Source organism: Bos indicus x Bos taurus, chromosome 4 (assembly GCF_003369695.1).
Source record: "Bos indicus x Bos taurus breed Angus x Brahman F1 hybrid chromosome 4, Bos_hybrid_MaternalHap_v2.0, whole genome shotgun sequence".
Lineage (NCBI taxonomy): Eukaryota > Metazoa > Chordata > Mammalia > Artiodactyla > Bovidae > Bos > Bos indicus x Bos taurus.
In genome coordinates, this window is record NC_040079.1 from 66,165,800 (window position 1) to 66,183,528 (window position 17,729).

The following is a 17,729-nucleotide window of genomic DNA, read 5'->3' on the forward strand; positions in this document are numbered from 1 at the left end:
ATTCATATAATTTTAAAATTGTTCTCTGATTTGCTGTGTATAAAACCTATTGTTCTCTACCCACCCCAACTAAACTAGTTGAGTCAGTGTCATTTTTCTCATTCTTTCAAATCTAAACACATCATAAGCTTCTAACTGCATAAGAAGCCCTTTGAAGGAATGAATTTAGCTTTTTCCCAGAATTCTTACTATTTTTCAAAATAATGGCAATAACAATTAGTTGATTGAATTGATTTAAGCATTTAATTAATTCAACAAACATAGTATGTCTGATTATATGATAAGTTTTGTATATATATATAAAACTAAGAAATTTTGTAATATGCTCATTTCTGCTAAAAATGCTTTGGTTTTAATCTTAAAATGTTTTGGACTATGAAATTTTAATCTGTTTTAGAACATCAGGCAAAGCAGGCGGGTTTTGCAATGTTTCTTAAAGGTCATTAAGCTTAAGGGATTATTTTTTCTTTTTTCTTTATTTGGATCAGCGAGGAAGTGAAATTCCAGAGCCTCAGGTCTTCCTGAAAGCTGCCTTATCTTTGGTTTTTAAAGGTTACATTTGTAAAATATTTGTAGATTTCCACATTTCTTAGCCTCTGGGAAATAGAGACCCAGATTAAAAAAAAATTTTTTTTACTTTTCCCAAACATTTTAGTTTCAAATTATTTAAGATTTCATAATCCAGAATACACATAGATAATCTGAAATAATGTTGGTATTTGAATGGAAGAGTAAAAATGAAATTGTTTACAGATAAAGGAGATGTGAATATAGGTTTCATGGCAGTAAGAATATACATATTATATAGATTATAAGTGATCTCTCATAGGTTAAAATAAAATATTTAATTGATGTAGATCAGCATGCAGCAGCCCCAAATTTTATGCATAAAGAAAGCTACTAATACTGCTTGCTTTAAGAAATAAGTAAATTGTATACTGATTAAGTTTTATGCAGTTTTATAAGGATATCTGCCAAGCACCATCATTTATACTAGTCTTCCACAAAATATACATATTAAGTACAGATAAGTAGATTTGATGATTGGTTTGTGCATTTGAACTATGCCTAGTTCAAGAGAATATTTAATGTAACCTGTAAAAGTACTTTAAAATACATATATATATATATATATATATATATATCTCAAATATATAAATATATAAAATACGCATATATATACACACACAGAATAATGGAAACTAGGAGATCCAAGCCTGAGGGAAAATTGAAATGTATTGGTATAACTGCAGGGTCAAACCCAATGATTCAATTTTATCTGCAAATGTGAGGCAAAAAGAAAGCATTTTCTCTAATATAATTTTCATTGTCCATAAGGAAAAATATATATATAGCTTTTCAAAGGAAGAAATAGTTTTCCTTATATTCAGTCTGTAAACAGATTTCTAGCTTGGTTTTTATATAGGGATTACTGAGTAGATAGATACTGTCCTCAACACCTCCCTAAGGTTTTAAAAAGGTGCTTATTGTAATGACACTTAATATAGTATTAGTAGCAAGTATGAATGAGCCCTTACTATATACCAGACATTCTACTTTCCAGGCATGGTTCCATTTCTTTCCACATCCACCTTCTGATATAGGGACTGGTGTTACTACCATTTTAAAGACAAAGATTACGGAAATTGCCCAGGATCCATGTAGTTAGTGGTGGATCCAGGTCCCTTGATTTCAGATTCTGTGCTCTTAAACATTTTTCCAGTAAAATGCACAGTGTAAGGATAGTATTTCTGTCCCTGAGAGCCTGAGTCTTTTTATTTATCATTTGTTCTTATTCATTGAGTTGTGCATGCGTGCTTAGTCCAGTCTGACTCTTTGTGGCACCTCAGACTATAGTCCTCCAGGCTCCTCTGTTCATGGGATTTTCCAGGCAAGAGTATTGGATTGGGTTGCCATTTCCTCCTCCAGGGAATCTTCCTGACCCAGGAATCAAACCCATGTCTCCTGCATATCCTGCATTGGCAGGCAGATTCTGTTTATCAAGAAAGATTCAAATGTCTGGACTTTTAGACAATATTGTCTCTTTCTTGGAAAACGATGAGGCATGAACAGTATTGTACATGTTTTAAAAGTTCGTTAGGTAACTTTGGCAAGCTCATTTCATCCTGGAAACAGATTACAACATTATTAGATTCTTTTCTTACTCTTATTTGTTAAAACCATGTATCTGTTCAGATAATAAATATGCTTGACTACAAACTAATGAAAAAAAAAAAAAAAACCCTCATGAATACTTTGAATGATTGTCTTATAGACGTGAGTTTATTATTTCTATCTACAACGGGCAGAACTAGAAGTAGCTAAAGATCACTTGATGGCATATTTATACTTAAAGAACAATTTACTACTGAATCAGACTGACAAAGAGTAGAATATGATCCCTTATGAGGTACCATTCCTTGGAATTTTGGAGAAAGGCTGAGTATTGCAATGGGCTTTCTACCCTGGAAGAGATATGAAATTAGCTAATGGGTTCTGAAGATGAAATAAATAAAACATATTAATGTCCTTTGAAAGTTGCTAATACTGTAAGTATAAAATTCATTAATTTATTCTTTCAACAAAAGGAAGCATTTTCTTCTTCTTTACTTACCAACTACATATCAGCTGAATGGTTGTTAATATGGCATATATAATATTTTACATGTATTATTATCCAGTGTACTCTTTTATACATTTAGATTGTTCTCTCTTGTTAATCACTATTAAGTTATTTTATTCCCCAACTGTCTGAGATAAGTAAAACTCTCAAGTTTTAAAAATTAGATAATGCCAACTAGGCAAAATATTATAAAATTTTAAATCAAATGGAAATTCTATTTACCTGAATCTCATATCCTTTAGCAAGAATAATCAAGATTGGAGAGAGATTGCTTCTCACCATTCACGCCTTTCTTTAGAAAAATAATAAAAAATAGAGTATTGATCCTGTCAGATAGTCATTTCTGAGTATGACATATTATATTTAAATTGATCCTTTAGAATTCTTACCTTTTTCCTTTGACTGTTAGGTATAATTTATGCTTGTCATTTTCTTTGAAAATTAATTCAAACCCAGGGCTTTACAGAATTTTTCTATGATTTTTCTCTTCTCCATTCTAAACACCCTACAGTGTGTGTGTGTGTATGAAGTTTTGGCTCAATTGTTTAGCCTTTGTGCAGACTCGGATTTACAGAATTTTACAGACAACAAAGCCATCTCTGCAGCCATCCAGCTCAATGCCCTCATTTCTGGATAAAGAGAATGAGGCCGAGCCCCAGACACACAGCTGGTCAGTCTTTGACCCAGAATTAGGACCCAGGGCAGTTTTCATTTCCTTCTGTTTTGTAGTTGCTTGATTATTTTGTGTGTGTGTTTGGTCTCCCCAGCTAGAGGATTCATTATCAGGGAGCAAGCTTTTCCCCCTCATCCACTGATTCTTCTGCGTTTCCCTCCTTCGTGTGGGCAAAGGAGAATGTGTGGGAGCTAGCCTCTTGGCAGCAGATGCCAGTGGTATATGACTGTCCTTTGCTCTAGTGATATTTTTAAAGTGTCTTCAACTGTTGTATTAACATCTAACACATACTTCTTAATGTTCATCTATTAGTAGGACTGTTTAGTGTTATGTGTAGTAATTTAGGTTTTAGTGTTGTCCTAACATAGGGATAGAACTAAATCCCTCTATTTTAATCAGTGATTTGATAAAATTATATTTTCTGATAACTTGGACTACTGTGACAAAGGGATGAGAAGCAAGGCCTATATCTCAGTATTTGATGGGCTTTTCTAAATTTTCTCTAAATTTTACAGTACAGAAGGGCTTCCCTGGTGGCTCAGATGGTAAAGAATCTGCCTGCAATTCAGGAGACCTGTGTTCAATCCTTGAATTGGGAAGCTCCCCTGGAGAAGGATTCCCTCTTCTGGCAACACACTCTAGTATTCTTGCCTGGAGAATTCCATGGACTGAAGAGCCTGGGTAGGCTAAGTTCATGGAGTCATGAAGAGGTGGACACAGCTGAGCAATTAACGCTTCCTAAGTTTTCTCTAAATTGTATAGTACCAAAGAGCTTACCTAAAACAGTCCTCTTCAAATCTGGCCGTATATGATGGTGACACCCTCCTTTCTCTGTATCACCCAAATTGGGACCCTAAAGTTGGGACTTGTGCATCTTTATGTTAAATGTGGTCTACAGTAGAGAGCCAGTGGCTTGGAAGAACAGCATGATTGACATCGTGAAGATCCCCTTTTAAGAGAAATTTACTAAGTTGGGAAAGAGTGCTTGTATATATATAGTTGAGGAGGAAAGGATGAATATACAGAAACCTGTAGAAAGATAGATTGATTTTATGCTTCATTGAAATTATTTGATCGCCTTTGAGATCTTTGTGGTCCTGTCATATCTTTCAGGCCCAAATAGCAGTTGAATTGCACCTACAAACCTTCATAAAGCTAGAAAGGAATCAGTTAAACCAGGACCATGGCTTCTGCTGCTGTAATTCAGAAGTGATAGACAACGTAAACAGATAACAGAAATCCATTATTAGAAACTGCTATTTTCTCCTCTTAATGAGTAGTGGCTGACCCAAACCTATTGAAAGTTGTAATAAGATTGGCTGGACATCATGGTGCCCGTTTTGCAGTAATCAGTTAAATCTCATTCTCTCTGAGTGCATTTATTCAATATTAGATATAACTGCACACCATTTATGAGGCTGCCATTTTCATTAAATGTTAAAGATGTGTTAATAAAATAAAAATAGATATGTTAAAAAAAACACAAACTAGTCAAGTAGTCACAGAAGTTTATGAGTGAAGAATTGGTGAGTCAGTTTAAATTTGGAGTTTTTTCTGAGCCTTGCTCTGGTTCTGAGTGTTAAGGATCATAGCAAAAGCCTGAGAACAACTCTTAAGGACGTTTAGTTTTCAAAGGAGGCAATGCTGGGTAGATTGACGATTGTGATTTAATAGTAGTTACATAGTTATCATTTCTTGAATGTAATGAGACAGAGAATGATAATTTTTCTTTTACAACTTGAGAAGGACTCTAGAGATCATCTAATTCTAGAATTTCCCAGATAAGGAAACTTAAAAAAAAAAAAAAAAGCTAATTGTCTCAGTAAATATTCAGAGCAGGAGGAGCATTGTTTTCTTCTTAGCAGTGGGTCACTACTAAAATTGTGTGTGTACGAGCCACATAACATTTTCATTTAGTCAATGGAGAGTTGAGAGGGTCTGTGTTTAGCACTTGAATATTGGACATGATTCAAATGTGAGTCAAGTGTGTCTAGAGGCTTTATTCATACCTATTTTCTTTTAGTCAGCATTGCTTCATAATGCCCTGGTTTCATGAATTAATTTTAATGGAATTAAACTTGAACAGCTCAAAATTATATAATTAATTTCATTCAGCTTCAATTAGAGTTACTAATTGAATCAAGCCTACTAGCATGACACCTGGCGGCAGTCAGCTACATAACAGTAGCAGCAAGAAAGTAGGACTCTGCTGAGGAGAGAGTCCCTGTGTAGAGCTACTAGAAAAATCTTTTCTATTGATCATCTCAGAAAGGCCTTGGGTTGACTGTGGCAGTGGAAAGATTTCAGAAGTTGTTTAAAAAAGTCAAGATTTTAATTGAAACTAACACATCTCAGGAAGGTTACGTTTTTCCTAGGATAATGCTGAGTAAATGTTACATAAATCTAGAACATGTTGGTTTAGTATGGTTCTAATTTATATTTTACTTTTATCTGAATACGGTTTTCCTTTCTAAAAATACTTAGCATTGAAGACCCAATTTTTTAAAATTCAGAAATCTTAGCCTCTGGACTTATTCCTGAGTATCCATCTATTTTCATGTGTTGAAATGTATTTTATGGCAGAACTTTTCAATTGTGAAATCCCCATGGTACAGGAGAAATTTCTGCATGTGCAGAACTTTTTTTTTTTTTTCCTTCCACTGGAAATGTTAATACAGTTGACTAACAACTTCTGTTTGAATCTCTTTCCTTTCCTTGCTTCCATGGCTTGACATCATCTAGTTTTTCTTCCTTCTCTGATTCCTTTCTAATTGTATAGAACCCTCCTGATACTCTTCTTTTCATAGACTTACAGTTTTGGTGAGCCTATTCACTTGAATGACTTGGGCAGTCAAGTTTAGGAAGATAACTGTTTCAGCTATAACTTTGTGACTTGCAGATGTTCAAAACTAAACTCATCCACTAGACTGTTGGTTGGGCTATAGTCCATGAAGGTTGGGATGTGTTTTGTAATTGATTGTATATTCAACTGCATAATACAGTGCCCAAATATCTACTATATACAAATATATATTTTTATTTAAAAAAATATATATTTAAAGTATAGTTGATTTATAATGTGTTAATTTCTGCTGTGCCAACGTGCTCAGTCGTGGCCGACTCTTTGTGATCCCGTGTACTGTAGCCCACCATGTTCCTCTGTCCATGGAATTTTCTAGGCAAGAATACTGGAGTGGGTTACTATTTCCTTTTTCAAATTTCTGCTGTACAGCAGAGTGATTCAGTTATACATAGATACATATACAAATATGTATTTTATAAATTATTTTCCTGATCTCTAGGTTTTCCCAGTCAAATCTATTCTAAGACAACTCAGTCATCTCCAGCTATCATCTTCTTTGATAGACTGTGAATCCTCTAATTATTTTCTCACAGTTACCTCCTTTCCCATCTTCTTATCCAGGTGACAAAACCCTCATCAGTCTCCCTTTTAGTTTCCCTTACTCTGTTCTCCCTGTTAGATGCGTCCATCCTCCAGTGCTTCTTAAGGATTTAAGGACAGTTGAATCACCTGGGTCCCCCACCCCCAAATTGAAGTAGAATTTTAGGTTATGAGGCCCAGGAAACTATTTTTTAAGAAGTCCCCTGAGTGAGTTAAAGTACCCACTCCAGTGTTCTTGCCCAGAGACGGGGGAGCCTGATGGGCTGCCGTCTGTGGGGTCGCACAGAGTCGGACACGACTGAAGTGACTTAGCAGCAGCAGCAGCAGCAGCAGGATTGAGAACCTCTGGTGTGTATAAGTTTGTTCATTTCCCCTATGTGTGGCTTTGATTAGACAGTTCATAAAGCTACCGCGCCTACTGTCACTTGTTTATCTTACTTTGAAATTAGGTCCAGATTTTTCACCTTGGCATGCAAATATCCATAGCATGTCCCTGTTCAGACTTTTCTTATTTCCTAATATCCCTCTTTAAGTAGTTCACAGTGCAGAAAATTTGAACTCTTGCCCAAGTGTCTGCTTTTGGAGTTTGCCCTGCAATTCTTTCACTTGGAATGGCTTTTCTCTCATCTCTACTTTGAGAATTCCTGCTGATCTTAAAGATTATCCAACATGCACCATTTTCTATCATGCTTTTCTTGAGCTCTGAATTCTGATGAGTATCTTCGTACTTTGAATCTCTTTAGTGCTCTAGACCTCTCATGACATTCATTTACCCTTGTGTTATAGTCAGCTTTTTGCTTATGTTCCCAATAAGACATTACTTTTCCTTACTCATTGGCTTCCTCCCTGGAGAACCCATAAACTCACAAATAAATCTCTCATCATCTTTGATGCTTTCCCTGCCACCCTTGCCCTCTAATGTGTGGACTCACTTCCATCCTTGGTAGAATTGTTACACATTTTTCTATCATGGCAGATCATTTGCTATGTTTTGATAACCTGTTTACAGTAATCTTAACAGACAGTTTTTACAGTAAAATGTTTCTTCAATGCTAGTCATAAAGTGCATGTGTGTGTGCTAAGATGCTTCAACCCTATGGGCTGTAGACTATCAGGCTTCTCTGTGCAAGGGATTCTCCAAGCAAGAGTGGATTGCTATGCCCTCCCCAGAGGGTCTTCCTGACCCAGGGACCAAACCTGCGTTTCTTGAGTCTCCTGCATTGGCAGGCATGTTCTCTACCACTAGTGCAGCTTCTGCAGCGCAGTCATAGAGTAGATGCTAGTAAATCTCTATTGAGTCAATAACGTAGGCAATGGTTAGTAGAGGTATTGTGCCTATTTCTTTAAATTATGGCAGATTTATAGAAGCATTTGGGAAAAAGGAAATCTATAAAAATGAAAACAGAAAAATATGTAACATTTAATGATAATACTTTTTTTTTTTTTTTTTTTAGAAAAATGTGATAAAGAAAATACTGAGAGAGAGATAACTCAAGCTACCGATAGCTGCTTCACACATGGAGAGATGCAAGACCAGTCCATTTGGGGAAATTGTTCGGATGATGAACTCATCAGAAGTAAGTGTTTTTGGAGAAAATTGGAGTGATTCAGGGACATAACTATAATAATATGCTCTCAGTTAATCATCTCATATAATTCTACTAGAAATCTGTAAATCAGCAACTTACCTGAAAGTGTTTTTCATGCGTCTTTTAAAATATAGAAGTAAAAGCAGTGTATAAATAATACTGTCTGCCGGCTTTCATCCTGTCTTTAAAAAGGAAGTATTGAGCTGAAAATTTTGAACTCCATCCTCAGAGAGATTTAGACAAAACTTAATTCCTTCTTGAGTAACAACTAAGCAGAAGTTGGACAATTCTACGTATAAACAGACAGTGAAACTAAAAAGATAGAGATGAGGTAGAGGACAGTGAGTAGTATTTTGGTAACGCATGTGGTCCCTGTTCTGGCCAAATGATTCCAAACTGTTTTTTCACAGTTAACACTTTTATCACTACTTAGCTTCTTTTTATTCTCTTCCTCTTCTTAAAAGTGCTCTGTAGAATATGTAATAAGCTTTGGTTTAGTTTTGTTTTACTCTGGGAATGTCCAGAAACACCAGTATCTTTTAAGGGCTATTCAGAATCCATGTTGATGGCAGGTTGTGCTTGTTCTGGCCGCTAAATTCCCCCTGGTGGATTCAAGATGAATTTGCCACATAGTTAAAGATTCTGTGTAGTGAATGTACACATAGAAAGAACACCACTGTGCTGTGCCATGCCTGGATGGCCTTAGGAGTACTACATCTGAAATTATCATTTATGGTAACCAAATTATCCATGTCACTTTTCAAATTTTCAGAGAAGACAGAGGAAAATTTTATTCTGGGAATCAAATGTTACTTTACTTTTTTTTGTTGTTTTTAATTTAATTCTTCAGTTCAGACAACTCTATAATACTGAAACTTTTTTGTGTTACTTATTACATTTACTTTGAATAATTGAAACCAAATAGAAAAAAGCAGGTAGAAGGAAAAGCCAACTTTGTAGAAGAAAAAAAACCAATAAAAACACTGTAGAAGGAGACGTAAAGTTTTCAAGCAAAAGCTCTAAAAGTGACTGTGTTTTAGTTTAATTTTAGAACTATTTGGTTTTTTACACTTTTCTACTGGGGAAGGGAATAGAAAGGAAGTGAAACTCAGAAATTAGGAGCAAGATTTATTCAGCTTTTCCAAAGAATCAAAAAAAATTATTGCAAGTAAATATTTATCTCCAAAACATATATTGGTCATCTTCTTTCTAAATGTTGACACTGCTATTGTGAAACTTAAGGGTTTGTGAGATACTAGCATATTTTATCTGTGATTTTTCAGCAACAAGAGAGCGTGAGACAGGGTCTTACAGACAATTTTAACTTTACCTTTTGGGAGGCATGATTGTTTGCTTGTTTTTTTCCCCCTGTATTCATAGAATTTTAAGTATGTGTGTTTCATTAATTGATTTATTTCACCAGTTTCCCTTCCCAAGGCCCACACTTGGAAAAACATGAATAAGAACTCATAGGATAAAAACTAAAATATAACCACCGTTGCATAAGGATATGGAGAGTCATGTTGTGTTAAAAAAAAGTCATGTTTTAGTGCTATTTGATGAAACTCATTTTAGCCGCAGTACTCACATCATTAAAGTGAATGGATTTAAAACAGACTCCTCTCTCTTGTCTGTATTGATTATGGACAGTGATAAATATTGTAAAGTGCATGAAATAGTTTTTTTAATTGAGATAATGATGCAGCCTGTGTCATGGGGTACTGGAGTATTTGGGAACAACTGTCTAGGTACACATACTAACATACACTGAAAGAATCCAGAGAGAGAGATTTATTACCTCCTTTGAGAGAGTGGCTGGGAAAATTGACAGATGAATGGATATCAGAAGATAATGGCCAAAGACAGTAATGCTGCTCTTACTCAAAACATAAGTTGCCGAGAATTTCCACATATTTGTGGGTGACTTTGGATTATGAATTCTGATGACAGATTTCAGAAACTACATGTTTGTTATTTTCCCAGTCACACTTCTCTAGACAAAGGCTACTCTGTTGGGTCTACAGAAAAATTTGATATGTGGATTTTCCAAAATGGAACACTTTATGTCATCTTTAAAACCAACTCAAGCCTGGATAGCATCTGCAAGTTTGATAATCTGATAGCTTTTGCTGTTCCAACTCCCAGACACTAACGTCTGCTAAGCTAGCCTGACTTTCCATCTTTGGCTTTCCCCATTGAGTCCTTGGCCATCTCTGCGTCATTTAGCGTCTGTCTCTCTTAACCCTGCAGTTAGAGAGATGTGTGTTTTCCTCTTACTTCAGCATCTAGAGCATTTTTGGGGCCTAGTGCATCTTTTGTAATAACAATAGCCCTGGAAAGAAGGCTGTGGCTCAGAGCTGCATGGGGAGGAGGGGAACATCTGCGTGAGTCAGGCCTGGGCTGGCTCCTGTGCCAGGAGTCCTGTGCGGCTCCCTGAGCACCGTGGAAGAGGCGGACAGCTGGCTCTCATGGAATTGATTTTAGTTTCCCACTGTAGTGCGAGGTTAGCTGGATGGAGGGATCATCAGAAAAATAAGGCCGGCTGGGGTGTGGGAACATTTTCAAATGTGCAACCCACTCTTTTTCCAAGCTTCCATGGGACAGTTCAGCTGCATAAGCAAGAAGCAAAGGGGAGTGACTCTGCTGTTGAATACAACTTCTCTCTCTCTTCTTGAGAGTGGTGAGTGAGGGCTGGCAGCTAACATCTCTGTTGTCCCGGATGCCTGCTGCCTTTTTTGTTGGACATTTAAGGCATAATTTATAGGGGACTGTTAGCTGTCAGTGTGACGAGGCTGTTTTTACTTTTCTGAGAATAACTGGGCTCTGGAAAGTCAAGGGAGTGGCTGCTTTGGAAATTGTATTCTAATTAAAGGGTGTATTCTCAGGCCTCATAAACGAGATCCAAGCTGAGAATAATTTCCAAATTATTCTGTGAACTTTAACCCTGACCTCAGTGGACCACCCACTTGTGGCTCCCACTGGCTACAAGTTCTACACAGATTTCCAGCTATGTGTGCCTTCCCTGGTCCTTCTAGAAAACATCACAGGTGGCAGACCTGAGGGACTGTGCTCTCAAGGCCTGGATTTCAAGTCAGTTGTCCTTGAGTTGCTAACTTATTAGAATCCTTTCTTGAAGTTATAAATAAAGAGCAGAAATCCATATGGAATCAAACATTTCGAATAAATAGGCCACACACAATCTGGTCAGGGAATGTGCATTGTAGCTCTGTTTCTTATGAAATTTAAATTAAAAAGATATTTCCAACCACTGAAGTTTGTTATAAAAAAAAAAATCTAAATCAAATAAGTAAAGAATTAAAAACATAAGAAGGTTTTGTGAGGAAGTTTGGGAGAGTTTTGTTTTTTAATAATTTTTTTATTCTTTTTACAATTTAAAAGCCATTTGTATTCTGAGAAAAATATTCTGGTATTTAATTTCTGGAATGGGGCTTCCATTTTAGAATTTGTAAGAGTCTCTTTCTATGGCTAACACTGGCTTTTCCCCTCAGAGTAGCATATGTGGGACAGTATATAATTTGGAGCTATGCCTTATTTTAATAATCACTGGTCCTCTAATTTGGTGGAATAAATGTTGCAGTGAAGTGACATCCTCAATTAATACTAATTTTTCTATTTAATCCATAATATGCATAAACTGATAACAGGCAATAGGCAACATTTCATGTTTTAATTAGACTAGAAAAGGAATAGAAGTAACATTTTGATCTCGGTCTTTGGGGGGATTTCTAAGGTAGGAAGGAGTATATCTGTGAGTGTGTGTGCGTGTGTGTGTGTGTTACTGTGCCTATACTCATAGGCATGAGTAAATTTTCCTTTAATTTAGGTCAAATTCTACTATTCTAATTATTTCCTATGGAGAGCTTACATTTTTCTTCTTTCTAAAGTGCCTCAGGTGTCTCAGATTTTTCTAGGTCTTTCTGAAAATTCTTATTACTTAACTTTATCGTTGGACATCACTTTTTACATAAACGTCTCCTAATTCTAAATGTCATTACTTCACTCCAGAAATTTTCCTTAGCTTCCCTTCCGAAATAAATTTCCCATTAAATGAAACTATTTTGCTCAGCTAATTCTCTCCTTTGTGATCTTGTAGAATTCCCATGATCTGAAGCAAAGTTAGAATGCTCTACTTAAATGGTAATCCCCATTCTATTTAACCCATTTATTCATTTTGAAGAGGTTTTAGTTCTCATAATAGTAAGCACTTAATTGGTCGTAAAACACAAGCCTCTCTCTCTAATTCACAATCGCCTCCTCTTTACTGAGCTCCTACATCCTTCTACTTGAAATCCTCCTCTTGGCATCCGCTGAGTTTCCTCACAACATCCAGAGGCTTTGCTGTTAGGGACTCTCATTTCTTTTACCAGCCTTTGCTAACTTATTGCTGATCACCCATTAATGAATACCATTTCATTACACTAGAGAATGCTTCCTCTATGTAAAATACTGAAAAGCAGAGACTATTCAGGTGTACTGTTTATACTTAGAGCATTTTTAACTTTAAATGTAAGGAAAGAAAACTGAGAGGTTTGGATTTAAATCTTCTCAGTGGCACTCATGTTTGAACGCACATCACAGTATTATTTGGTTTTCTTTAGAATTCATTTTATACAGAAGAGGCATAAACAAGCTCTCCTCCCACCTCGCATAAGTACCACCCAATAGGACTGGGAAATATGGCTCTCCTGTTACGTTTCATAGTTAATTGGAGACTCTTGCCTTAATACTTCATGTTTCTTCACGTGGGAGTCCATATTTGGGAGCACGTCATGGTGACTTCCACCGTGCTCAGCGTTTACTCCTATTTGTTGCTCAGAAAAATTATCCTTTTTAATATGTTGACCAAATGGTTATGTAGCTACAGTTCAGATGCTTTAATTGTTGCTATAGAGAGGAATCTATAACCATCAGTTATTCCAAAACCAATTCATGGTTTGGTCTCAGGGTTGGGTGGATAACCATAAGCCATTTCTGATGGCTCCCCATATTGGTCGATGACAGCCATTTTAGACTGTTCTAGAATGGAGCTCAAGTTCCCTGACACACTTTTTCCTAGAGGTGCATTACTCCATGCTCATCTGGGTTCTGCCCTAAAAGCTAGGGAGAACCATTGTCCATGTTTTGTTTTAAGTACCTTAGGTTCAGGGTCCTAGAGAGCAATAGAAGCTGAATGCCAGAATCCAGACCCTGGATGCATCATTAATAATGGCATAGAGAAAGTTCCCTAAACTCTCTGAGATTGTATTTCTCATTTTTAGAATGTAGGTACTGATTCTATATACCTCATTGTACCATTTTAAAGGTTATATAAGAAAATGCATATTACATGTTGATTAGCACAGAGCTAAGTGGGTAAGCACTCAAGTGAATTTATCAGTTTTTATTATGATTGTTCTTGGGCCCAAGTATCAGTTATAAGGCTTTTTTCTCCACTCTCTGTGATGGGTTATGTGTCCAGACATACTGGGTACAGAGACCAGGTTTTTCTGAGACCATTAATACTTATAGCCATGACTGAGACCAGCACAGTTGCTGCTACATGGTTTATGCTTAATAAATGTTTGATTACTTAAGTGTATTGAATTAATGAGAGGAGGGAAGAGATTCTTTACCCATCTTGCTTCTATTATTTCAGGTTTAAGGTCCTATGATGAACATTGTAAATCATTGCCTTTTTCCTTTTAATCCTTCTAACCCCCTTCTTAGGTAAGCTTCCCAGGTGGCTCAGTGGTAAAGAATCTGCCTGCCGTTGCTAGAGACGCAGGAGACAAGGGTTCTATCCCTGGGTATGGAAGCTCCCCTGGAGAAAGAAATGGCAACCCACTCCAGTATTCTTGCCTGGAGAATTCCATGGACAGAGGAGCATAGCGGGCTACAGTCTATGGAGTGGCAGAGTCGGGAATGACTGAGCACACACACACAGCCTTCTAACTCCCAAGCTACACCTGGTTCATTTAATTAACTTTCAAGTTCCACAGATGCTCTAATGATGTAAAGCTGTCAAGTCCTAAGTTTGACTGCTATTCATTGATAAGGCTCTTTTGAAGCATTCTAAGTGAACTGTGGCAGCGTTCTGGATAATGTGTATTGTCTGTGGAGGTGGTTAGGGATGACACTTTGGTTAGAGCCTTTCCCCCTATTCCTTATTTTTCTTGCCTATTTATAAGAAAAAGTCTGAGACTGCTTCAGTTCCCTTCCTTCCTTCGTTTTTCCTTTGCTTGCTTTCTCGTTAACTCTCCACCTCCTCCTGTCTCTCCTTTCTTGTTTCTTCTCATATTTCTCTCTGCCCTTCTCAGTTAGTTTTTGTTTTGTATCTATAAAATATATTTTTAAATTATTCTTAGATTCCTATTTATGTTATTTAATGTATTACTTCATTTTTCACTTTTCACCTTTATCAAATACCACGATTCATTCAGTTTCCATTTTACATCCTACTGCTCTTTTGTTAACAGAGAAGGCAATGACATGGCACCCCACTCCAGTACTCTTGCCTGGAAAATCCCATGGACGGAGGAGCCTGGAGGGCTGCAGTCCATGGGGTCGCTATGAGTCGAGCACGACTGAGCGACTTCACTTTCACTTTTCACTTTCATGCACTGGAGAAGGACATGGCAACCCATCCCAGTGTTCTTGCCTGGAGAATCCCAGGGATGGGGGAGCCTGGTGGGCTGCCGTCTATGGGGTCGCACAGAGTCGGACACGACTGAAGCGACTTAGCAGCAGCAGCAGCTGTCTTGTTAAAGATTAAGATTTTCAGATATTCCTAAAATCTTTTGATCTTTTTGAGGTGAGATGAGATGGTATTGAAGTACAAGTGGTAGATGAGGGCTCAGTGAGGAAACCAGACTTACTCTTTTTCCACTTGGGAGTTCATTGAACTAGAGGGAGGAGCTGAGGCTTGGGAACTAGTTTAGAGACCACCATGAAAATGCTAACCACTGAAGAAATAAATAACCTTCAGTGATCAAGACCATAAACACTGTGGTCTAGATAATTTTAGTTCTCAAACCTCAAACTTCCTGGGTCTGAACACTCTGTGAATTTATGCGGAGATTAATACTTGTACAATGTGTTACTATAATGAATTTTCAGGATTAGGAATCAAACTGTAACTTTGAAACTGAATAAAAAATTGGTTACATTATGATGGGGTGCTAATAGTTTGCCGAAACTGTTGTGTTGGATACAGTGATGAATGATATGGGAGTGGTCTCCGCATTCAGAATTTAGTCTGGTGGGAGAGACATACAGTTCATCTTGAAATGATAGTGTGTGTTTTGAATGCTATGATAAGTAACTGCAGGTGGCTTTGTGTTCACATTTGTGAAACATGCTCAGGTAGAGGAGGGTCCGAGGGTGCTTTCCAGAGGAAGTGATGTCTGAGATGACACCTGAAGGAGTTGGCCAACTCAGGCAGAGCAGGGGCAGGAGTGGAGCCAGAGTGTTCGAAGCCTAAAGAATAGTGCACCTACAGGTCTAGAGATAAGAAAGAACGTGGCCAGTTTGAGGAGAGCTGGAGAAGTTTTGTGTAAGCTGGGATGTAAATTGTTAATGAGGAGTGACGAGATGGAGGGAAAGAATCTGTTAACAAAGGTTAAGGGAAGATGGAGGGTATGGAAGGTAGAAATGGCTTAAATTTATATTTTAGTTTATATTTTAGGATGATTGCTTTTCAGTAGATTAAAATGGTAAGGGCTGAAGGCATTAAGAGAACAACTGAGACTATTGTTATTAATCCAACTGAGAAAAGAAGGTAGCTTGGACTGGGGTAGAGTGGCAGGTGGGGTTGCAGGAAGTAAGTGGATTCAGCTTCAGTCAGTAAGATATCTTGGGTAAGGGACTGGCAGGAGCTGGAAGGGAGACCAAGGTTTTAGTTTGGGCAAATGATAGTGGTGATGAAACGACAGTGGGGCAAAGGGTTTAAGGACATTGTCCAACAAGGGCTTCAGGTGATGGGTCGTGAATATCAAATGGGTAGGGAAAGAAGTAAAGACTGGAAGGATCTTCCAAATAAAAAAGAAAAACCAATGAGACTAATGAATCCCTGAAGATTTCTTTTTTTTTTTTTTTAAGAAACAAAGTAAGTATAGATGCAGTAAGTGAATGGGATAGGTGGAAACAGAAGACGGATGAGAATGGGAAATAGGAACTTAAAGATTTCTGCAGTGAAACAATCCCAGGTGAGGACAAAGGACTGAGTGTGAACCTGAGGATGGGTGGTGGAAATAGCTTTTCCTAAATCTAAGACTTCAATTGGGAAGAGGATTTGGAAGCTTCATAAAAATTGCCATATTTGGCAAGTGAGAAAACAGAAATCCATGTTTCTACCAATCAACATGGCAGAGTTAGGGCTTTATCTGTGTTTTTCTTGCTTCTTAATCTCTTGAATTTCTCACAATAGCCTAGTGGCTTGGGATAAGGCAGTCACTTGGTTATCTCTGGCTCTTTGTTCCTTTGTGCTACCATCAGTCACCTGTTCTGAATGAATGCAGCTGAGGACTCTGAAATGAGTGAAAAATAATAAACATGATTTGAAGTTGCTGGTTATCTTTATTGGTAGATTCTAAAGAATCTTCTCCATCTAGTGAAAAGTGGTGGCTCAGATGGTAAAGAATCTACCTGCAATGCAGGAAACCAGGTTTGATCCCTGGGTCAGAAGCTCCCCTGGAGAAGGGAATGGCTACTCAATTCATCATTATTGCCTTAAAAATCACATGGACAGAGGTGCTTGGTGATCTACAGTTCATGGGATTGCCAAGAATCAGACATGACTGAGTGACTAACACTTTCACTTCACTTCAAAGGATTTCTCTATCTAGTAGACATACAGAATTATAATTTAAAAAAAAGATAAAATTGATCAGTGTGTGTGTGTCAAATTAATATATGTGTGTATTTATTTATTTTTCTTAATGGAAGATGTGTCCTCACAATACTTATCTCTGGTAATGTGAAATTGAGTGAGGATATACTGGTGAAGAAGACTCTATTTAATATTGTGTATACTTTCTTCTGCATTGCATTTTTTCCCCATGAGGTGAATTATTTAATTGTATTAAAAGCAATAATATTTTAAAAAGAAAATTCTCCTGTGTAGCAAAAATGATGAGGTTAAGGGGCTGATTTCCCAAAGCTACATTAGATCCCAGTTACCTGTAGGAAATGCTCAGGTCACAGGTAAGCCAGGAGATTCAGCTTTCTTTAGGGTCTGAAGAAGACAGGACCAGCTATGTCATTTTGAAGGTGGAGAACCGTGTAAGATGAGACTGCAGGGCCCCTTGTGGAAGACTTGTTATGAATTTCGCAATGGCAACCGCAGAGCATTAAACCAAGTGCACGGGTGCTTTTAAACTTGTTGCTCAATGCTCTTGCATGGGTCACATGCCCATGAGGCTAGGCCAATGAAGCATTGAGAGA

The 17,729-nt window shown here is 37.3% G+C and overlaps 1 protein-coding gene across 3 annotated transcripts in view; it reads left to right on the plus strand.

The window, feature by feature from the left end:
- The window catches only part of MDFIC (MyoD family inhibitor domain containing), a 98,369-nt gene that overhangs the window by 13,526 nt on the left and 67,114 nt on the right, over positions 1 to 17,729 (plus strand). For all 3 annotated transcript variants that reach the window (XM_027539579.1, XM_027539582.1, XM_027539581.1), the window contains exon 3: positions 8,154 to 8,276. In XM_027539579.1, coding sequence (XP_027395380.1) covers positions 8,154 to 8,276 — 123 coding nt within the window. The remainder of the gene's footprint in view (positions 1 to 8,153; positions 8,277 to 17,729) is intronic.